At 38.7% G+C, this 22,919-nt stretch overlaps 2 protein-coding genes across 5 annotated transcripts in view; one reads left to right on the forward strand and one right to left on the reverse strand.

The window, feature by feature from the left end:
* snx19a (sorting nexin 19a) overlaps window positions 1-22,919 on the reverse strand; it is a 137,875-nt gene that overhangs the window by 5,203 nt on the left and 109,753 nt on the right. Inside the window, exons 8-12 of the mRNA XM_034683787.1 lie at window positions 5,596-7,095; window positions 5,369-5,507; window positions 3,684-3,784; window positions 3,489-3,608; window positions 3,137-3,255 (exon numbers count right to left, since the gene is read on the reverse strand). Coding sequence (XP_034539678.1) covers window positions 3,137-3,255; window positions 3,489-3,608; window positions 3,684-3,784; window positions 5,369-5,507; window positions 5,596-7,071 — 1,955 coding nt within the window. The 5' untranslated portion in view covers window positions 7,072-7,095. The remainder of the gene's footprint in view (window positions 1-3,136; window positions 3,256-3,488; window positions 3,609-3,683; window positions 3,785-5,368; window positions 5,508-5,595; window positions 7,096-22,919) is intronic.
* LOC117812830 (beta,beta-carotene 9',10'-oxygenase-like) lies at window positions 682-22,154 on the forward strand. Of its 4 annotated transcripts, XM_034683789.1 has the most exons (13): window positions 716-777; window positions 13,431-13,571; window positions 15,332-15,405; window positions 16,249-16,453; window positions 16,552-16,763; window positions 17,331-17,446; window positions 18,313-18,415; window positions 18,528-18,656; window positions 18,739-19,067; window positions 19,242-19,379; window positions 19,656-19,838; window positions 20,001-20,111; window positions 21,571-22,103. In XM_034683789.1, the coding sequence occupies exons 3-13, from the start codon at window positions 15,333-15,335 to the stop codon at window positions 21,685-21,687; spliced, it is 1,716 nt and encodes a 571-aa protein (XP_034539680.1). In that variant the 5' UTR covers window positions 716-777; window positions 13,431-13,571; window position 15,332; the 3' UTR covers window positions 21,688-22,103. The 4 variants fall into 4 exon arrangements, with proteins under 4 accessions (XP_034539682.1, XP_034539680.1, XP_034539679.1 ...); XM_034683788.1 differs by lacking the exon at window positions 15,332-15,405 and having other exon boundaries at window positions 21,571-22,154; XM_034683790.1 differs by lacking the exon at window positions 13,431-13,571 and having other exon boundaries at window positions 750-777.

Below are 22,919 nucleotides of genomic sequence, written 5' to 3' on the forward strand. Positions count from 1 at the left end.
GCTCAAGAACTGAGGTCAACAAACCAGCTGCTCCTGGATGTGCCAAAAACTCGGCTAAAAACCTGGGGTGACCGAGCCTTTGCAGCAGCAGCCCCCAACTTCTGGGATGTCTTGCCACTCCAATTACGATCGGCCCCCACTGTTGAATGTTTTGAATCATTGTTGAAGACCCATCTCCTCTCTTTGGCCTTCTCTTGGTGAGGAGGACATTAATATCCTGATATGTTGTGTTGTTTATTGTTGTCTTCATGTACTTTTTATTTTTTACCTTGTAAAGCACTTTGGCAACACTGGTTGTTTTTAAATGTGCTATATACATAAAGTTGACTTGACTTATGATATTCAAACTCAAAAATACACTCAAAGTTTTGTAGCTCTGTGCAGTTTGCTCAAGTTTTGCACCTGATTGTGGTTGACGGTGGCTGCCACATCCCCTCACTGTGCTGCAAAGAGATGTGCTGTGCGCTCTCATTCTGATGGTGCATCACATATATGATGAGCTGAATGAAAAGTGAATGCAGAGGAGAGGTCCTTAACATTTGTAAATGACCCTTTTTAAAGGTAAAAGTGTATACAAAAATGTACTCATCTTTATGGTTGAAGTGTCTATTTTGGTGTTTATTGTTGGGACTTTTATTTTGAAGGCTGGGTTTACTGCTGACGCGCTGACGCGCTGACACGCTGAACAGCTGATAAAGGTAAACAAATGTCAGCGCTTTCTCAATGAATGAAGGTACAGAAGGTTCGGTTAGCGTCCCGCTTGAGATTGGGAATAAGGTATATTTTTCTTTATTGTCTTGGTTTGGTGGGGGGGTTAACTGATATGTTAACTTTTTCCTTTTAATGACATGAAGTGTGATCGCGGTAGCTGCTCACACCTGACTTCTTAGCCCTTTGTTTGCTGAGTCATGGTAGACCAGCCTCGTGTTGCGTCCGCTTTGTTTGTTTGTTTGCTTTAAATGCTTTTCATTGTATCAGTGATTAATTGTGTTTTGGGGTGTTATCTCTTATGTTTGGATTATTTTGTGGACTGTAAATTTTAGCAGTTACATGTTTGCACAGTTTTAACAGTATTGGGATCAATTATCAGGTTTCCGTATTTAAATGCTTTTACCTCGTCTCGTGTTTATGTGATGTTATTGTAATTTCTTTGGTTATGGTGATGTTTACATTTTGTTTGTCCCGTGCAGCTCTTACGGTGTGTTTGTTTGTTGACGGCACGGAAATTAAGAAAATAAACTCATCTGTTGAGAGTAAAACCATTCGTCCTCGCTGGGATCGCTACAACATTTGTGGAGTCATCACAGTTGAAACACAAATGTAGGCTTTGCATGGAGTGAGGTAGCAAAAAGCAGCTAATTCAGGATCATTTTTAAAAAGACTCCATCATGCAGATTGGCACGGCCATTGTTTTCATGCAGCTAAAGAGAGTCTCCAAAATTAGGCCATTTTTATCAAGAAAAAACCTTGAGACCGTCATACATGCTTTTATCTCTTCCCATTAGGACTACTGTAACTCACTGTATACAGTTTGCACAAGTTACAGCTTTTCCAAAACGCAGCAGCCCGACTCCTCACTAGAACTAAGAATAGAGACCACATCACTCCTGTTTGAGCTTCCCTCCATTAGCTCTCATTACATTTTAGAATTAATTTGAAGATTTTATGCTTCACATTTAAAGTCCGCTCTGGACTTGCACACCAGTAAACTTCTGATCTCCTCACCCCCCACATGCCCGGTCGTAACCTGAAGTCCTCGACGAGGCTCTGCTCGCCATCAGATAGTAAATCTGAGGACCAAAGGTGACCGGGCCTTTTCTGTCAGAGCTCTCCCCTTCTGGAACAACCTATCAGAGGAGACCAGATTGTCTACTTCTTTAGCCTCTTTTAAACATCTTTTTTTGAAAACACATTTTTACCAATGTGCTTTTACAGGAGATGTCACCTGATAGTGTTTAATCCAGATGTTTATATTCTATCTCAGGGAGTATCACAGGCAGGATTTTACAATTCAATACTTTTATATTTCATATTTCTGATCTTTTGATCGTTTAAATCTTTTATGTTATATCGTTTTTATTATCCACATCTTGTTTTATTTCCTGTTATTTGTTGGCGGTCATAACCTTTTTATCTTCCTTTATATCTCTGTCACTTATTTTTGCTATTAACTCCCTGCAGTTTTTTCTTAAACTTTTAGTTACTGATAGCAAACTTGTTGGTATGTACAGGCACTATCACATGTTTACATACACTGCTGGACTTTCGGCCCTTGTCTTGAGGTGGGAGGGACTGGTCATCAGGGTTTTTGTTTGTCTATTTGTTTGTTTGTTTGTCTGTTTATACTTTCTTAATGTATTTTCATTTATTTTTCTCTTTCTTCTCATGGTTATTATCTCATTGTTGTATGTGCAAATTACTTCTGACTTCATTTGTTTTTTGTTCTTTATCTATTTAGTGATTTATTTGTCCTTTTCAGTTGTTACATGTACAAAACTAGTTAAGTGTGCTTATCTGTTTGTGACAGTCATAATTGTAAAAAAAAAATTTTAGTTTAGTTTTAGTCACTGTCTTCCTCACTTTTCTCTTTTATTGCCTTTTAGTTTATTTCTTATTTGCAAAGCACCCCTGATTACTATAATAATAGTAACGTCAAAGTAATATTAACAGACTTTATGTACAGATATTATTTTCAGGCTGTCCAAATTGTTTTGAGCACTGAAAATTTTGAGCGTCAACACATAAACACAGCTTATAATCACATTTACCACCAGCTCTCAGCAGATGGTAAATACTTCCCTCTAACTGAATGGAGCTGTTAGCACCAGAGTTAGTTTACTCGTATTTCCAAAGAGCCTCATTAGCATAGAAAGTGGCTATCTCCAAATAAATGCATAATGTCTCATTTAAATAAGTGGAAACAACACTCCCACACAGTGATGCTATTTGCCTTGCAGAGAAGTTTGTGGAGCGTTGTGCTTTGTGTATGAGACAATGTCCTTTTGGCTGATGCCTGATCCTTTTGTGAATCAGGCCCTGAGATGTCAGTGTCCCCCTGGTTTAACTCCGGGGTCATGTGTTACTCTGCTTTGTTACCAAGAGGTCACATGGTGTTGCACTGACAGAAAACTCTCACCTGTACTTTCTGTTTTCAGTTGTTCGTCCCTCAGCTTCTCCCTCGAGTTCCTCTGTTGGACTGAGGAGATCAGGATGAGGAAACGCTGTCTTCAATGTGTCTAACGCATTTTCCACCATCTTTAACGGCAAACACATCAGAAAAGACATGACAGCTATTGTAGCATAATTAAAAAAACAACAAAAAAAATACAGAGTACATACTCTTTAGATGAATAGTGTTGAAACACTCTCGACAAGAAAGGGAGTTGGATTAATCTCCATTTTTCTCACTGTATCAACAAAAAGCTGACCTGCTTCCTTCAATTACACTTTGTATTCAAAAGTTCTGCAGTCATTAAGTTATGTCTCACCTTATCAAATCTTGATTTAGCCAATGGCTTTTTTTCAAAATACGTGCAAACATCTGCGTTGAGAGCCAAGAACTCCTGCATGTCCTCACTGTTGGATGTCTCAGAAATGCTGTTCAATTGCTAGAAAAAAAAATACAAATAAAATGCAGAACACAGGAACAATTTAATCACTATAATATCGATCCCAGTACCTACCTTGATAAATATATCCAGTTGGCTTTTACGAGCTTCAACTTTCTCACTGTCTGCATTCCCAAACATGAGGTCAGGGAACATCTTCTTCGGGCCTTTGACATCTGAAATCAAAAACAGTGAAAGAACAGTGAGGAACAGCTTTTGCTAGCTTGGATTCATCTACAGTTGTTTAACCCTCCTGTTATGTTGCGGGTCAAACTGACCCTTTTTAAAAGTCTATTTTAGGCAAAACATGCCTTCCGAACCAGCTAAATGCAGCATCAAAATCTGGGCAGCATGTGACAGAAGAGGAGTCGTGTTCATTTATCAACATCACTTCATAAAAATAAAAATGTAAAATTAAAGAAACAAAAATCTATGTCATGTGAAACTATTGTATTTATATTTAGGTCTTTCTAATATACATGAAAAAAAGTTTTAACATGAATTTTCATGAAAAACGAGTGAGTTACCCTCATTGAACCATGATCTGTGAGAATCAAAGAACACCAATGGACTAAATCTTGATTTAAATGGTTAGCAGTGGAGTTAAAAATTAGATTAAAAAAATGTGTAATGGGATTTTTTGGGGTTCTGACACTTTTGGATAATTGAATATGCCCCGGGTCAAATTGACCCAGGAACATTATTACTGTTCCAGAGAAACAAACGTAACAAGAGGGTTAAAGGAAAAGTGCACATAGTGTATGTAACTGTTGTTTCTCACATGTTCATGTCTACTGTACTCAATGTGCCTCTTTTTCTGAGGTGTCACAAGTAAAATTCCCCTGCAGCGGGACGTTCAGGTCCTCAGTTGTCTGTTTGTCGTTAGGGTCACATGATCCCTGGTGTGAGTGTGGCCTCACTTGCTTATTGGATATAAGTGTTCTCTCACACCTCCTCTGTTCAGGGAAGGTTATTCAAGCAATACACAGATGGCCTCCTTGACACCTTTTGTGTACACCTGAGTTTTGGCCTGACAACAAAAGACCTGAACAAAAGAGTTACTGTGTGCTGGATGACTGAGGACCTTCACAGACTTGTCTTACCCTGTCTATCAAAGGCTCTCACATTGATGAATTCTAAATGTTAAGAAATCTGTGAGTTTTTCATTCAGCTCCCATTTGTGACCTTTTGCTGCATGTCATCCCTCGTTCTCTGCTCCCCACATATCCTGTCTTTCTTCAGCTGTCCTATCAATACAGACTAACATGTCCCCAAAATACCTTAAAAAATGCTGATACGATGTCTAATGAATTCACCTTAAGGACTTTTTGGGGACACTCTGAGGAGTTTGTACCTGGTTCTATAAGATTAAAATAAATACAGATGTCTCTACTATTCCAAAATACAACAAAAAACAACAACAACAGACAATTGAATAGCAGACTATTTAGTTTTCATTTTTTTTAACACCTATAACAGTGCCACCAGGCTGGATTCGAACAAAATGATATACAACATGCAGACTAGGTGAACATACTCCTCAGGAGAATTGCACCGTCAGTGGTATTTTGGAGTTCAAATGAAGCAGAAGGAGACATTTCACAGGAGAATACCATAAACAAACATGTAGAGTACAGGACTGGCAAAGACATGTGGTGCACTGCTTTTGTAGGGATTGCCAAATAAGCACAAAATAATTGTCTTTTTTACAGTAGCTTTAAATTTGATGGCCATTTAAGCGGAGGATTTTCATTCCTTACTCTTGATTAACTTTTTGACATCAGGCTTCTCTTCCAAACGTGTCTGTAAGTTGAGGAACTCGCTGTATCTCCTGTTGACAGTGTGACTGGACACAGGTCGCAGACCGCCATTCGTCTCTGCTTCACCCATCGTGTCATACTGTAACCCAAAAAGTGGACGACAATGTGTGGTTATCAGAGGCAAATCTCAAATATCAGACATAAAAGGGAGAGGGATTTCTTTTTACCTTGATAGTGTAGAGAGTGTAAGGATGTGTGCCTGTGCCACGCTGTTCCATCGCACTGACTGTCCCAGAAATCTGCACGTTCTGGATGTTCACAGCTGCAGTCTGGTTGTTGGGGGTATCAAAGTTACAGGGGCTCAGACAAAGTCTTCTTGGAGTACAAACAGGGGATTTGTCCTGGGCTATACCAGCAGGCCACTGGGAATCCTCAGGTACCACCACCTTCGGCCCAAGATTTTTCAGAGGAGCAAAGCAACCAAAGTCTTCATCATCTTTCAGAGTGCAAAAATTCTTTGGAGGACCACAGTCGCAAAAGCCTCCTGGGACGTCATCTTCAGAGTCTTCAGACGGAGCCAGGGAGTCAAAATAAATCATTTTGGGCTCTGATGAGCGGCGATAATGGCCGGGTGTGAGAGGGCAGCAGTTTACTTTGCAGGGTGTGAGCAAACCTGGGTGGCATCCATCAACTCTTCCAGCAGACAGCAGGCTGACCATGCTGCCTTGTGACGAGTCTTTCTGACTCCGTAGTTCGTCACAGTCGGAGGAGCTTCTGCTTGGGAATCTGACTAGACCAGACGAAGACTCTGATTTACATGTAGTCCAGGACTCTTGCTGGATCGGACACCTGTAGAGAGCTTCAGTCGGCAGCTCATCCACATTGATGGATTGGTTTATTGGTTCTCTGGACCTGGTGATTATGTCTACAATAGTCTGGTTGAGCCAGTCAGGATCGGACACCCTGCTTATGAGAGGAAGCAGAACGTTGCAGGTGATGAGTTCTGTAACCACGTAACCTCCTGTTCTTGTCTCCATCTGAGGATAGGGAACAAGCACATGTAGGACAAGGTTTACCAGAGCTCTGGAGTAGCTGAGCTCAGTTACTGCACTGTTCACAGCTGGGTGAGGTGAGTCCACTTCACTGTAGAGCTGCCACAGGCTGATTCTCTCCTTTTCAGTCGACTGGATGTGTCTCGCTGTCATGTAGCTCTGCAGGTGACAGCCATACAGCTCTAGAAGTCTTTGAACAAGCGCTTTCCTATCCAGGTGCCGCGCACGCTCCTTCAGCTCCATCACAGATTCCAGCATCGAATTGCGAACCGCACGTTCAAACTCCCCCTCCACCTCGGGCAAAAGAGTCCGATACCATGAGGACACAAAGTCACGCACGGCTTTGTGCACGGCGCTGTGGATCTCATGGTTCAACCTCCACTCGTGTTCAGGTGCATAAAGAGGCGGGCTGACTCTACCTAGAGGCAGGAAGTGCTCCAGGTGGAGAAGGCTGTTTGCATCCAGGACAGCCCGGGACCCCAACCAGCCCCCTAGAACCACCAGAAGGCTGGTGAAGACGCAAAGCAGCCAGACATTCACGAGGAGGTGAAAGAGGACGAGCCATGCCAGCAGTGCTCCGAAACCCAACAACCTCCGCTGACCCACTAACTCTGACAGAGTCCAGTGGTTAGAGCTCTTTATGGACGGCATTATGGTCTGAAGGTGGGATGTGTCCTGGTAAAAAAACAAAAAACATATCCGTAACAAAACAAGCTTTTACAATAAGAAAGTTGAGTCTTGAATGAGTTACTTTATTTGACTGATTTAACCCTAAATAAACAAACACGGATTTAATCCATGCACTGGAAAAAATGCCCCTCAAAAAACAAGAAAGAAAAACTTATTTCAAGGTACTTTTACCTTGAATACCAGAAAATCTGCCAATAGAACAAGGGAAAATTTGCTTGGTAAGATTTCTTAAAATAAGACGTAATATTTAGAAAACTGTGATCTTAAAATTAACAGGGAAAACTTATTTTAAGCAATATTTTACCAGTATTTAAAAGCTTAGTGTCTCAGAATAAGCCAGGAATGCTAACAATTAGTATTTTTCACTCGAAAAAGTGTTTTGCACTAATACATTTTACATGTTTTTAGGATAAGCCAGATATGCTCAAAAGTAGGTGTTTCATTGTGTGCATGTAGTTTGAGGATGTATATTTTTTATCTGATTTAGAAGAAACAGTGCCTGAAAACTTTAACCCACATTTCTAAAAAAAATGTCTTTCTTTCTTTTATCAATGGAGCTGTTTCCTGATAGATTCTCCAATAAAATGCATTAACTTAAATCAAGTAAAGGGTTTGTCTCAAATCAAGATTATCCGTCTTCTACAAATAAGATCTCAGCTTGAAAAATGTCTGAAAAGTAAAATAAACCTTGTTTCTTCTAAATTACAACTCAAAACAAGATTTTTTTCAAGATTGTTTGACTTAACAAGATATTTAAAATGTCTTAAAACAAGTCCCTCTATCTTCCTCAAATGTTACTTGTTAAGTAAATTTATCTTAAATCAAGTGGGATAAGACAACTGACTAAAAATTAGGCAATTTAACTGGGTAAGATTTTGAGTTTTTGCAGTGTGCACAAAAAAGCAAGTTGCAACACTTGTTTGCAGAACCTTTAGTTGCACAATATTTATCTAGTGTTTGGAAGTGTTCTGCTGTGTAGTGCTGCAATTACAGTATTTTTATTATTAACTGATCAGGCTATTTTCCTTGTTATTAATATGTTGTTAGAAACCTCTGTTCAGTCTGTGTTACTAAAAAGTTTCTTATTCTGTTTAAACCTAAAAGACAGACAGTGTAGATGGGTCCAAAACAGGGGAAGTAGAAACCTCTCAAAGAATGAACACTGGAACAAGAGAATCTGGGAAGATAAACATGTGATTCAAGCATCATAATCAATAACACTCTCTTCTCTCTCTTCTATCCATTATTTGGGATATCCTGTCTGTATCAGCTGAGACTGTGAACATATTTATTGTGTAAATTAATGAAACCAAAATGCTCAGTCAGATCGGCTCAAAATCATCCCTCTGAATTTACATGACACACTTCTTTATGTTTAGTACAACCTTATCACAAAACATGGTTTGCAGAGTAATGTAGAGCAACATTTATTGGCTCTGAATGTAAAAGCACACAAGCCAAAGTCCAACATTTGTACATCCGCCCCCCTTGCTGTCACCACATTAGAGCCCAATCTGCTTGTTTTATTGGATTTTTATTCAAATAATACCAACAAGTCTGTTTTGTTGGAGTAGCTTTTATCAGCTTTTAGCCCCCCTCAACTTGATGATTTTTCATGTTCAGAATAATGAGCGGACCTGTTCAACCTTTGCACCATACCACATTGATCAGTTTGTTCTTGAAGCCTTAAATTAATTGGTTTCACAAAATGTTACAGATCTGCTAAATCAGTAATCTGCCCCCAAGTGAGGACATGCTAAGAACAAAATATTGTCAGGACTCACTCATATCTGAAAACAAAAATAAAACATATTTTTTAGACAACAGTCTCCCATTTCTTATTCAAACAGGATGCAATACTGTATTGTTTAATTTGAATGCTTGTGGGCTGGTTGTTCCTAGAGCCTGGAGGAAACATCAGGACAGTTTAGTTCTTCACTATTATTCAAGTACTTTATGTTCCCTCTTTTGGTTTCTGGATTCTTGTTCTAATTGATGGTGCAGGCCTGTTTGGGCTGAGTATATTGATGGTTTAAAGTACAATTTGAAGATCCACCTATTTCTTTTCACTCTAATTATTTTTTGCTGTTTTGCAGAAGGAAATGCAGAGTTATTGTCATTGCCTTATAAGTTTTGCTCTGTTTAAGAAATTCTAGTGTCACTTCAGAATTTAGCCTGTTGTTGATTTTGTTGTGGTTTAATGTATTTCTGTTAATGTTGCATGTTTCATGTATCTCTGGTTTGAATCAGATTTGATAATTAAAGATGTTATAATAATAATAATAGTTTTTTTTAAGTGTAGTTAATTTGTATTCATTGTGTCATGCAATGGAAAGGTGCCCAGCCCCTTATATATATATAAGTGTTGCTTTTATTTATAGTACTCCATTATTCTTTTAATCATGTATCTCTGCACTCAGGAAGATTCAATCTGCATTGAATCTTCCTGAGTGCAGAGATACATGATTACAGATACATGCATTCCCTGTACAGCACTTTGAGTGAACCCATGTTGTTTTCAAATTAAGTGATACTCATTGGACTTGACTCTGTACTGCATGATATAGCAAGCTAGGTCAATGTTATTACTATCTAAGTACACAGTGTGTACACAAGAACTGCATTCACAGCTTTGTGCTATGTTGTTCAAAAATTGCAAAAGCAAACACATTCAAATATATGTTTCCCAGGCAGGAACATCTTGTCTTCAAATATGAGGCCAATACAGAAGTGTCTCTGAGGCTGGCTGCAGAAGTACTGGAAACCACGTACATGCACACTTAAAAAAGCCTGTTTACAGCTTAGTTCAAACACCTGGTCTGAATACCTTACTTCTTTTTTTAGTTCGGGGCTGAATTTTTATTTTAAACTTGTTATTTTTTAAGATACAAAATTAGGGGATTGGATAACTTGACAAACAGGCAGGCACACTAGCTGTAACTCTGCACCTCTTTGTACTTTGCAAGGTTGCCCAAAAGTTAGGTTGAGTCAGCATTTGCCAATAGCAACCACAAATGGACCATAGGCTTTAAAGTTCCCTGTCAGAAAAAAATGAGTGACATCATGGAGTCTGCGTCCATGTATTATACAGTCCATGGTGTTTCCATGTTACCGCATGGGAAAGCTAGCTCAGTCACTTTGCATTGAATCACACCTCCATACACCATGTCAGAGAGGGACTTGTTGTCATGGTAATTTGTAAACAATTTTGCTGTCTGATTGAAGACCTCAAGCTGAAGCTCCTTGGCCATTGTTTTGTCTTTTTGCACTATGACTAGAAGAAAGTCTAGAGCAAAAAATGCTTACAAGAGTAAAGTTCACCAAGCTCTTAGCACAAGCATGAAGCTAGCTTATTAGCCTGCAGACTTAGAATTAGATTACTGACCTTGGACTGCAGTTATTTGTGAAATTCATCAGCGTTGTAAAAACAGCATGTAGACGGTAAAATATGCATTACCATAAAGGCAGAAGAGGTTTTATCACACAAATACAGCTTGTAACGGACGTCCTCCTTCTGCTCCTCATCGACATTGCTTTAATCCTCCAACAAGAAGATTAACTGGACCAGACTGCAGGTTAATGGAGACACATATGGCCCACATGGACATATGTGTATGGCTTTTAGGTGCCCATTTGAACTGCCAGCAAAATAAAAGAGCAACACTGTTGCAGGTGTTACTTTGTAGAAGAGATAAAAGAGTTTCACTTTAAGACTTTTTATGTTAAATACTAGATTGACTTTGTAGTTGACAAAAGAGGAAGTTGTTAATAAGTAAATGAAGACATAGTATGGGGCAGAGTTTGTAAAGTTGTGCACACTGAAAATAACAGCAACAATTCTCCACATTTAGCTCCAAAACGTCATAAAAATGTAGAGTGAATTTTTAAAAGTCACCTTTTTATCGCATTTAGAGGAATATTTGCGATCTTTTTAAAATTTAATTTTGTTGTGAAAAATAAATTAAGTTAAAATAATTGTTAAATCCAAATTCTAAATCTAAATGTTAAATATAAATCTAAATGTTAAATATAAATCTGAATGTTAAATATAAATATAAATGCTAAATATAAATCTAAATGTTAAATATAAATATAAATGCTAAATATAAATCTAAATGTTAAATGTTCAATCTAAATGTTAAATGTTGCTCTGCGATCCTAAATATTTAGCTGATTTGCAGATTCACACTGCCACCTCGTGAAAATACCAAAATAAAAGCTTCAAAAAGCATTACAGACTTAGCAATAGCAACTTAGCTTGTCCGTACCATAGACTAGGTCAGTTCTGTCTCTGGGTGTTGTGAAATCTGGAGCTAAATGTGGAGAAATGTTGCTGTTATTTTCAGTGTGCATGACGTTACAAACGGCGCCCCATAACATAGAAGAGCACAAACAAATAAATGAATTAATCACAAGTTTTAAATTCATAAGCTTATTGAAAAGGTGTTTCAAAATACAACTTTTCTCACCTGCATTTGTTCACTTATTTATTGCTTATTTTGATATTTGTGACAAATGTTTGCCTGTCTGTCATTATTTTCTTTCTTTCTTTCTTTTCTTCTTTCTTTCTTTCTTTTCTTTCCTTTCTTTCGTTTCTTTCTTTCTTTCTTTCTTTCTTTCTTCTTTTCTTTCTTTCTTTCTTTCTTTCTTTCTTTCTTTCTTTTTTCTTTCTTATTTTCTTTCTTTTGCGCTGGTCTGCTGGGCAGGGTACCGCATTGGTTGGTCACATGATTTTGAAGTATTTGCCACTTGGCTTGATTATGTCTTCCTCCTTAGCAAAGCTGACAAATCTGAATTGTTTTTGTTTTGTTTTTTAGAAGTTGGGTTGGTAACAAAGTAATATTAACAAAAACTGTAAAATACAGACACTTATGCATTAATGTATGCATTTAATAAGTTATTGTCTAATATTACTGTAGCAGGTTGAACCAGAACAGGCAAACTCATTCTTCAGTGAGGGAACAGCTGATATGAAATATATCATTGAATAATTTAATTTTGTGGTTTGTTTGATGAATTGACAGCTGCTGAAATCAGGTGAATGTTTGTCCCTGCATGCCGTAAAGGCTGATTAACTCTACTTTGACACACAAGGTCATGCATATATAGGTTTTAGTCAACAGTAATAAATGATTGTTCTTCTTTCATCATTGGGAAACTCTCTTCAATCAGTTAATTTTTCTATTGCATGTAACCTACACCTCCCCATCACCGCCCAGAGTTTCCAGCTTCATCAGCTGTAAATGACATCTTCAGCAATCTCATCATCTCTGCCCAGACTTTGCAGTCCTTTAGCTTTGTGAGCCCTGAACGACATCTTCAGCAATCCCAACACTGCCCTGTCTGTGCAGCATTGATCATCTCCTTAATCTATTCAGCGTCAGACATCTTCACCAGCCAACACCTCCAAAAACAGTGAACTCAGGGGGATAGGTTTTACTGCTGCTCAGGGCAGACACCTTTCAATGGCCCTATCTCCCGACTCTGACGATAATTCAGTATCTCAAAGTCTTTGTAAAATAAATATTGTCTTTATTTGAATAACTTTTAAGCATGATGTTTTACAGAGTTAAATGTGGGTTGATGAGCAGATTTAATTAATATTAAACATAAAAAAAAAACTACCTGAGCAATTAAAAGTTATGCTATTCTAATGTTTAAAAAGCTACTTTTCTAAATAGCTAATAGCCTAAGAAGTTGAAACATGTAGGTGTGGTACACATAAAAGCATCAACATGACCTCTTTAATTTTAATTGCTAATAACTATTTAATAATTGCTATGTATGCTCTTGTTTACTTTATACTGTTTTGCTACTTTGCTGCTGTAACATTTTAAATGTCCCTGTTGTGGGACGAATAAAGGACAATCTTATCTTAATCCACTTGCACTTTATGTATAGCTTTTTCAGAAGACATGACACATTCAGAAGGTTAACAAAGAAGAACAAAACCCCTCTCCCCATCCCATTCTACAAAAAAAAAAAAAAAAAAAAAAAAAAAACACAGAACAAAAACAATAACAAACAGAAGAACAAAACATTAAAAAACAAAAAAACACAATCTGTATCATGAGCACCTTTTTCATCTTGGAATTTTTGTTTAAGGTTAGTTTTAACTATTTTGATATATTTATCATTTGACTTGTGTAAGGGTTCGGATATGGACACAGTCTTTGCGCATAGTACATTTCGTTCTTTTTCCAGCACTGTCAGTACTGAAAGCTTCTTTTTTTTGTAAATGTAATATAATTACTGCAGCTTTTTTTTTTCACATCTGTTTCAAACCATCCCTCTGTCACGCCCTCCTTCGTACGCTCAAGTGCTTGCATAACAGTGCCGCCCCCCTGCTACTGAGCACTATATATCATTGACAACCAGGACATAGATGCAGGTAGCAGAAGGAAACCATCATCATCCTAAGAACATATTTGCCATGGCGCCTGTGAAGCTCGAGAACTCAGGTACCTAAACATTTTTCTGTTTAATTGTCTTGCATGTATGTTTTATTGAATAGAGAAAACCTCCCCGTGCGTTCACCTGTTAATGGTTTCACCGTGCTGATATTACGGGCTTCAACTGTGCAACTGCGCGACTTAGAAACACTTCACATAGACAATCCAGGTCACATTTGGCATGTTTGCAAACATAACAAGGGCTGATCAAGGACCGGTTGGTACTGGTTATAATTGCGTCTGTGGTGCAGTCAGATGGAGGCGTGTTGGCAGTACACACTGTTCACCCTGCTCCACTGCTGCAGTGTCGAGCTCCGTCTCCAATTACAACATATTTTTTCGCTCATATAAACGATCAGTCTCCACTGCGTGCATTCAGTGGACATAAAACCAGTTCATGGGTGGAAAGATATGAATAAACCATTGCATCGGAAGTCTCAGTGACTTTTAGTAGGCTACATTTGTAGCGGATAATTGGAAGAGTCGAATACCCATGTTATAAGCCTGGAGCATGGTATGTTAATAGACGCATCTTTTACTACAGGGGCTTAAACTGTTGTTCCTGTGTTAAATGAATGCTGCATGCATCTGAAGATAGGCTTACACGCCCCCATATAGTGTGGCCGGTCCCATTGTTGTGCAGAGAAACTCGTGCCCGTTTAGAAGTGCACGCACCTCACGGGAACGCGCACCGCTCATAATATAAAATGGTAAAAAGTGGAGTTTAAAACTGATCAAATTCGTGCGGCTGAACAGTGATGAGAAAAGATCCGTAATAGATGGCTTATATCGCGTTTTGTCATTTATTTGGAATATACATAGAAGCCCATTTCCACCAGGTTAATAAAAGAAGCACCCTTTTCAAGATTCAAGATAGCTTTATTGCCAAGTGAGCTCGCACACACAAGGAATTTGACGTGGTAAGGACAATAAATATATAAACTTAAACACAAATCCAAAAATTCTAAATAAAAATAAAAATACTCTCTGTACAAATGAAGTTATAGGAGTACTGTTCATGACGTGAAATAAGTTAAATTAGCCTAAACCAGAGTGCATAAGTAGTAGATGAGTATAATAATAAAATAAGTTATGGGATAAATTACAATATTGCACATGGTTATGAGGTATTGCACCGGAAATCAGGTCTTGCACATGTATGTGATGTATCACAGGAGTCTTTAGTGTTTTACATTCATTTAAGCACGTTACTTTAGGTGCGCTTGTTCGTATACTTCATCGTGCTGATATATGTTAAATGATTCAATAGGCTCAAAAATCCCCGAGCACCCAAGTAACAGTTAAATTCAATCGATATCAAAGTTGTGCGATTTCCGCATTGAAACAGACATCACGTTTTAGTTAAACATTTAGGTTAACACTTCATCTACAAGGTCTGATCAGCATAAATGACTCTAAGCGATATAAACTATAGATGTCATCACTTTTCAGCCCAGGAAATAAGATTTTCATCGTTTTTTAAACTGTTCAGTGCCTAGAACACTTTACTATGAGCGGTGCGCGTTCACGCGAGGCGGTTGCAATTCTATGCGGGCAGGCGTCTCCACAACACCTGCTGTGTATGGATAGATAACTTGTAGGCTTAAATCGGAGGATTATTGCCTCTCATGAAGACATACAGTAGCCTAATGAGCAAAACATTTTCAGATGCATTTAGAGAAACAGCACCTGTATTTCAACCGCATACATATTCTTCTAATAAAGGTCCTCTTTAGCCTAAATAGTATTTATTATTGTCCCCCACTCAGGATGCAGTTCGTTGTAGGTCTCTCCATAGGCCTCTATTTTGCCGTTGTGGTAGCAACTCCATCTTATCCATCAGGTATGTTCCTAGATCTGCTTCCAGTAGGACTTCCTGTTTTGCTGTTTTCACATAAAATAGGTCATATTCAAAATAGGCAGTAATATTGCTCATGGGTCTTATGTATGTGTACACTGCTTGTTAAAGGTATGACTAACACATACAAATAGTTAACTAAACAAAGACATCTCCCTTTGTGTGCATAGAAGTTCCTTCACTTCTTATCTCTTCTGATCAGTCAAATGTTCAAGATAAGTCACAATAACATACATTTTTGAGTGAAGAGGAGAACCTCTGTTGTTGAATGGTTGTACTAAAGGCATGTTAAATATGTGAATTAAGCAGTAGAGAACGCTCCAATATGTCTTTCACCTCTTTTTTTCTTTGCTTTAAAAAAATCAAACTAAATATTTACAACAAATGATGCGACATCCCATACATAATCTCAAATGTTATCTGTATATGTAGACTGAAGCAAAATAAGAATTAAACTTAACATTCATTTTTATATCTAAGCTGAGTAACTTATGAACAAAACACTGTGTTGCAACAGTTTGTGGGTCAGGGTGACACAAGAAATCCCTGTTGAGGGTAATTCAAGTCACAAGTTTTTTGTCAGTGCAGGAATGTCTCAAATTGAAGACATCCTTCAAGTCTGAATGTTGACAAGGCTGTACAACAAACTATATCTTTACTGTTGCTTCCGTGTACACATAGGGGCCACATTTTTGGTCTCAGACAGTGGCAGTGTGAAGTAATAAACATAGAACTAAACCAAGACACTCAAGGTTTACTTCATAAAACAGTCCACATCCTTCTATGCATGCAGATTGAGATATTATATTGAATTATGTTTTTTTGCAGAAAAAAACATGCCTGTTAAAAATGGGAAGGCCAAGGATGACACCACCTCGTTCAGAAAGGGACTTGAGACAATAGCCCCTCTGGTCCGCTCTGTAGAAGAGACCCCTGAGCCCATCTCCACTAAAGTACAAGGCAGCATTCCTTCCTGGATCAATGGAAACCTGCTCCGCAACGGCCCAGGGAAATTTGAGTTCGGGAACACACAGTGAGTGCACCTCTGCACATTTCTGCACAAGACAAAAACAAAGTAGAAATGTGTCTAGACATATGCAATAAAGCCTTAATGTCTGTGTTTTATCATAGCTTCAATCACTGGTTTGATGGGATGGCCATGCTGCACCAGTTTAAGATCGTCAATGGCCAGGTGACCTACATGAGTCGCTTTCTGCAAAGCGATGCCTTCAAGAAGAACACTGAGGGTGACCGCATTGTGATGTCCGAGTTTGGTACCCTTGCCATGCCCGACCCCTGCAAGAACTTCTTCCAACGCTTCCTGTCCCGCTTTGTGATGATTGGTGAGTGGTGAGAAAGAGGGGTACAAGAAACAGGGTTCACTGCAACAGCTGTTATTTGGTTTGTTGACTAATTGCGCAAGAGAGTTGTTTCAGTTTATTTTTATATACAGCTGAGCTATAAATGCAACAGCGAGCCTAAATCTGTGACTCAGCTGGATCAGCTTGGTAACATGAGAAGCAAGTGGAGAGGCTGGACGCCTGGAGAAAATATCTATACCAGATGTAGAAAAAAAAGAGATGACATTTATTACTGGTTGTGCAAACTCTGCCTTGCCCCATCTGTGTTAAGGCCCTGGTTGGGCTGTCTTGAATAAATAACATTATGTAAGCGCTGTTCACCCAAGCTTACATAATGGCATGTACTAGTACAGTGGGGGGCCAGAGAGGGGAGAAGGGGAGGGAGGCAGAGTAATTTTAAATGTTAACAATCCTATTTAACTTTTGAGTCTGAGGAACAGCAAATCATGATGCAGATCAGTTTACCAATATTTCTGTCAGAAGTTGAACTTTTTATTTATTGAAAAGGAGTCATTAATCTCATTTAATTAACTTTTTTCTCTCCTGCAGAGCCCACCGACAACGCAAGTGTGAACTTTGTGAAATACAAAGGAGACTACTATGTGAGCACAGAGACAAATTTCATGCACAAAGTGAACCCAGAGAATCTGGAAACATTGGAAAAGGTACTATATCATGACCTTCATGGATGATTTCATGTGTGTAAATAGAGAGTCTGTAGGCAAAAGCTGTTAGGAGCACATGTGCCTGATGGCTGAGGTTTTAATGCAATTCAGGTACCTATGGGCTTGTTTCAGACAACGATAAGATATATAATGGCACAGCATCCCAAAAGACATCTGCTTATAATTTTAAAAGAAAATGAAGTCTCCACTCTGAATTTGTTCCCACATTTCAAGTCCAAAATTAACCAAACCACAGAACAGAGAGCCGTAGCCAGAGTGCTCTTTATATATAACTGTTGACCCCCAGAAGCTCTTCAAAAAAGAATGCTTCTCACTGAAGCTAAACTGTTGTTGGCTCCAGAGATGATGGATTTATAGATATTAATAATAAATGTTAAGTTAATTTAAGAAGCATTTTTGTTATTTGTTGAAATTATTTTGTAACTAGCAGTGAATAAATCAAGTCTGGCGTCTGTTGTTAATGCAGGCCTTTTAAAATTATTTTAACTTGGTTCAATGAAATGATTGGATGTCCCACATGTCTACATTAATACATGTAGACATAAAATATGAGCACTCCACCCATAGACTCAATGTTCATCGGCAGAATTTTCAAAAAAAACTATAACACTGATGCTTTGTGCTCCTCCCCTAAAGCTTCCTCATTGACTTACAGTTTGAAACTTTCAGTATCTAACCCTCCCTAGTTTTCCCAAAGTATTCCCCAGAATTCATTTTCATGATTCATTTTAAATATTTATAGTTTTATCTTTTGTTTCGTACTCCAATCATGTAAGTGATGTTACTTTTCACTCAGACAGCAGAATCAGGATGCTGACCTCGTCATTCCTTCCTTTGTGTTTTAGGTAGACTGGAGCAAGTTCATTGCTGTAAATGGAGCCACTGCCCACCCACACTTTGACCCCGATGGTACTACCTATAATATGGGCAACTCTTATGGAAGCAAAGGTTAGCCCCACTGTACACCAGACCTACTCAAAGGTGTACTGTTTATATGTCATTCTGCTGATGTCAGATTTGATCATTGCACCAGTTATTATAACATAAATGTATTATCCAGGGGCCTTGTACAACATCATCAAAGTCCCTCCTGGGAAGACAGATGCCAAAGAAACCCTGGAAGGAGCCAAAGTACTCTGCTCTATTGTGCCTGCAGATAGAGGCAATCCCTCCTACTACCACAGCTTTGGTAAGACAGCACTCCTCAATGTCAGTAGATCTGTCTATATCTTTTATGCTTCTATTAAGTAAATTGCCTCTCATGTTCCCAGCCATGTCCGAGAACTACGTGGTGTTCATCGAGCAGCCAATCAAGATGGACCTGCTGAAGATAATCACATGCAAGCTAAGAGGGAAGGCTCTGAGCGAGGGCATCTATTGGGATCCAAACCTGGAAACTGTCTTCCATCTCGTCGACAAGCGTACAGGCGAGGTCAGCTCCGTCAAGTACCACACCAAAGCCATCTCGGTCTTCCACCAGATCAACGCCTATGAGGAGGACGGGTTCTTGATGGTCGACATGTGCTGCTCAGACGACGGTCAAGCCATCAACAACTACCTCATTCAGAACCTACGCAAGTCAGGGGACGCTTTAGATGAGGTCAGTGTGTGATAATGCAAACATTCTTTAATGGAGACCCACTGAGATAACATTACAGCAATGTTATGTAACATTATATATGTAGTCTCTTTGGACTAAGAATAAAATGGACACACTGTAATAGATGAATTACATAACTCTAACCCATGCATTCTCCTCATACGTCTCCACCAGGTCTACAACACTCTGAGCCGGTCTTACCCTCGCCGCTTCGTTTTTCCTCTTAATGTGACCAATGAAACACCAATAGACCAAAACCTGAACACTCGACCCGACAGCAAGGCAACCTGTGTCAAAGTCAACAAAGATAAGGTGAGTTTGGAATGAAGAGGTTTTTTTTCCAAGAATATTATTCCTCTTTTTTAAAAGCAATAGTCTGGTGTTTGGAAAACTGACAAACTCCAAATATGCTTTACAATTACAAAATTACATTACTGTTAATTTACCCAAATCTGGGTCAAAACCTTAAACCAATTTTATAATACAGGGGTGTCACAAACTGACGATAAAGGCCAGAGAACTAACAGACAATTTTGTTTCAATCTGACCATGACTGACACTGTGAAATTGATCCCCCTGTGTAAACAGGTCTTCTGCCAACATGAGGACCTGCATGGAGATGACCTGCAGGATTATGGAGGCCTGGAGTTCCCTCAGATCAACTACGGCAAATATAACACAAAACCATACCGTTTCTTCTATGGCTGTGGATTCAGACACCTGGTGGGAGACTCTCTGCTCAAAATGGACCTGAAGGAAAAGAAATTCAAGGTGGGTGTGTGTGTAGTTTTTCTAAGAAATAGAGGGATTATATGCTATGATGTCCTACTTTAAGGCCAACACAAACAAAAAAAAAATCTCTCTAAATAAGGAAGTGGGAAAGTGGGATTGGTTGAGCTCAGTGACTGAATCATGTTGTGTGTCTGAACTCAGGTGTGGTACCAGAAGGGTTTCTACCCGTCAGAGCCGGTGTTTGTGCCGTCACCTGATGCCGTGGAGGAGGATGATGGTGTCATCCTGTCTGTGGTTCTTACTCCCTCAGAGGTAAGATTGTGTTTCTTGAAGAATGAAGTGTTGTAAGAGCCCACATGATGAGAACTGAAAACTGAACTCTTGGATTTAATAGATATTAAAATTCTAAACTCAGGATCACATCAGTGCTAAAATGAGCCACAGTAGACTATGAATCTTTGGGTATGGAGCAACAAGACCTGTTGCTCTCTCAGGTTAGATTTCCTACCAGGCAGCAGGTCTTCCATCATAGATATTAATGAGAGAGATGAGCAGAGTCATGAATATTCATAGTTCATAGTTCACATTCATAGTTAGCTGATATTTTCTAGCCATGTCAGTGATGCCAATTGAAACCTACATCCATTATTATTCATGTATAAAGCCTGCCTTAAGTAAAGAATTAAGTTTGCAGATTTGTGTTAATCTGAATATGATGTTTCTTTAGTTCAAATATCAGTTTTGTTAACAGACTGTAGAATAGTGCAAACTATTTCTCGCTGATATGGTTGTGCGTTTCACTCCCAACATGTCTGGCAGCTTGAGTCTAAGTTGTGCGACAGCATCTTATGAATTCCTGCATTCTTCAATGCTGTTTTGTAAAGCACATCAAGTTCATTTATATAACACCTTTGCAGAGAAGATGTCATTAAGTGTTTCATATAAAACAGAAAGGCAAGAAACAAAGCTTCAGGAATGAGGCTGATTAGACACAAGCAGCAAACTCCGGTCTCAAACTACGAAGCCCATGCAGAATTGTTATAAACTGCAATTCATCGAGCATTCGCTTGAGGCTGGCTGCAGAAACACCGGAAACCACATACACACCAATTAAAAAAAGACGATCTTTGCAGGATTAATACAAATGTTTACAGCCTGGTTCAAAAAACATCTTGGCCCTACGTAGCTAATGTCTCTATCGGCACACACTGTACGGGGGGTGAATTTTTTTCTGACGTGACAGTTCAGAAGATATTAAGATTACAAGTTTTGCCCAATTAAGGACATGACTGACTTGACTGACAGGCGGGAACACATAGCTGTTAGCTAGGAGGCTCAAACTCCGCCTCTTTACCTCACAGTAGGTTTGGTCGAGTTCAGCATGACCAGTATGGCTCCCTCCGCCGATTGACTTCAAAACAGCGCTCAGGAACACTACGTCCATTATTTATACAGTCTATGATCAGACATTACAGATGAATAATATTGTGTTAGAGTGTTTGTTATCATCCGTCTGTCAGCACTCTGGAAGTTTTTGAGATTGTGTCACCAAAGTTCAAAATATTTGTTTGTGGTAAATGAATTTCTCCAAACATTTGAACCGCTTTCCTTTTTCAAATTTAACTTCTAATGCACTTCTAAAAAGGTAGTATGGTATTTAAAGGTCATCTGAGCTGCTGGTCTAATGAAGTATGTATGTTGAGTGTTTGTAAGCACACAGCAGCTGAATTGGATCTAAAATGTTTGTTGGATTTCTCACTTTTCCTCGCAGGATAAAGGAACATTCCTCCTGGTTTTGGATGCAAAGACGTTCGAAGAGCTGGCCAGAGCTAGCGTGCCTGTCAACATGGCTTATGGCTTCCATGGGATCTTCAACTCACACACATAAAGCACTTATCAAATATCAAACACAAAGAAAACCAATACAGTGTTAATCCATATAACCACTTTATGCCTGGCAGTACTGCTCTATATGCTAAAACTGAATGTAGTCTTCTGACTCAAAGCTGGTGACTGATTTTTCTTACCTGGTTTCTGGTTTCCACATCCAACTGTGTTGGAATTTATCAAGAAACTCTCAAATATACTCTTTAAATGTACTCAAGGCTAGCATTTCAACTATGCTCCTTCAGTATGAAAGTGAAGTTTACATTCCTTCATGAAGTGCTTATGACTTCTAATGCTGTAGCATCACACCAGTGGATTCCTGGTTGCAGAATGTACCAGCTATCAGGACACCAATGTGCCTAATGACCTTTCCTTTTGTACTTGTTTTTTCATTAAACAATATATTTGATGTTGGAAGACTTTTTTAACCACCACTTGGCATTAAACTTGCACTTCCATAAACTGAAAGTATTTGTGTACTGTCTCTGTACTATCACACACACACACACACACACACACACACACACACACACACACACACACACACACACACACACACACACACACACACACACACACACACACACACACACACACACACACACACACACACACACACACACACACACAGTGTCACTGCAAATGCCTGGTTCTGCTCAAGGTCTCTGCTTCTTAAAAGGAAGTTTTTCCTCGCCCCTATTTCCAGTAAACTGCTTCCAAGTGCTCTGCACATGGAGGGTTGGTGTCTGGAGATGTTTTAACAGAGAGTACAGCCTAGATCTACTCTTCTAAAGTGTCTTGGGGGAACACATTGTAGATTTGGATTTTATAAATACAAAGTATTTGTAAAATCTTTTCAAAGAGGTGAAAACCTGCTCTTTAGTCTGCTGACAGGATTTTATAGAAAGCAATAATAATATTGTACCTGTATATGACACAAAAATACAAAGAGAGTCTGAAAACAGAAAGCAGTGACTCATACTGTAGACGGTTAATAAGCTATAAATCTTTTTTAATCATTATTTTGTAATAATGTAGACTTTATTTACTGTTTTACAAATCAGCCTATAGTTTGCTGTTCATCTCTGAATATTAATTTTTCTAATTTTTGTACACAAATTCAAATGCTAATTTACGTCCACGGCAAAAAAATGTCTTATATCAACACCAATAACAGAACAACTGTCACTGAGTTTTAGTGTTAACATTGAATTTAAATTGATTGTCACTGTG

The sequence above is a fragment of the Notolabrus celidotus genome, chromosome 5, assembly GCF_009762535.1.
Source record: "Notolabrus celidotus isolate fNotCel1 chromosome 5, fNotCel1.pri, whole genome shotgun sequence".
Taxonomy (NCBI): Eukaryota; Metazoa; Chordata; class Actinopteri; order Labriformes; family Labridae; genus Notolabrus; species Notolabrus celidotus.

Excerpts from the sequence above, each read along its gene's own strand:
- LOC117812830 (XM_034683788.1), top strand. The coding sequence starts at position 13,496 with ATGCAGGTAGCAGAAGGAAACCATCATCATCCTAAGAACATATTTGCC. Across the intron at positions 18,416-18,527 it reads CAACTCTTATGGAAGCAAAG|GGGCCTTGTACAACATCATC; the intron begins GTTAGCCCCACT and ends TGTATTATCCAG. Across the intron at positions 19,380-19,655 it reads TCAAAGTCAACAAAGATAAG|GTCTTCTGCCAACATGAGGA; the intron begins GTGAGTTTGGAA and ends CTGTGTAAACAG.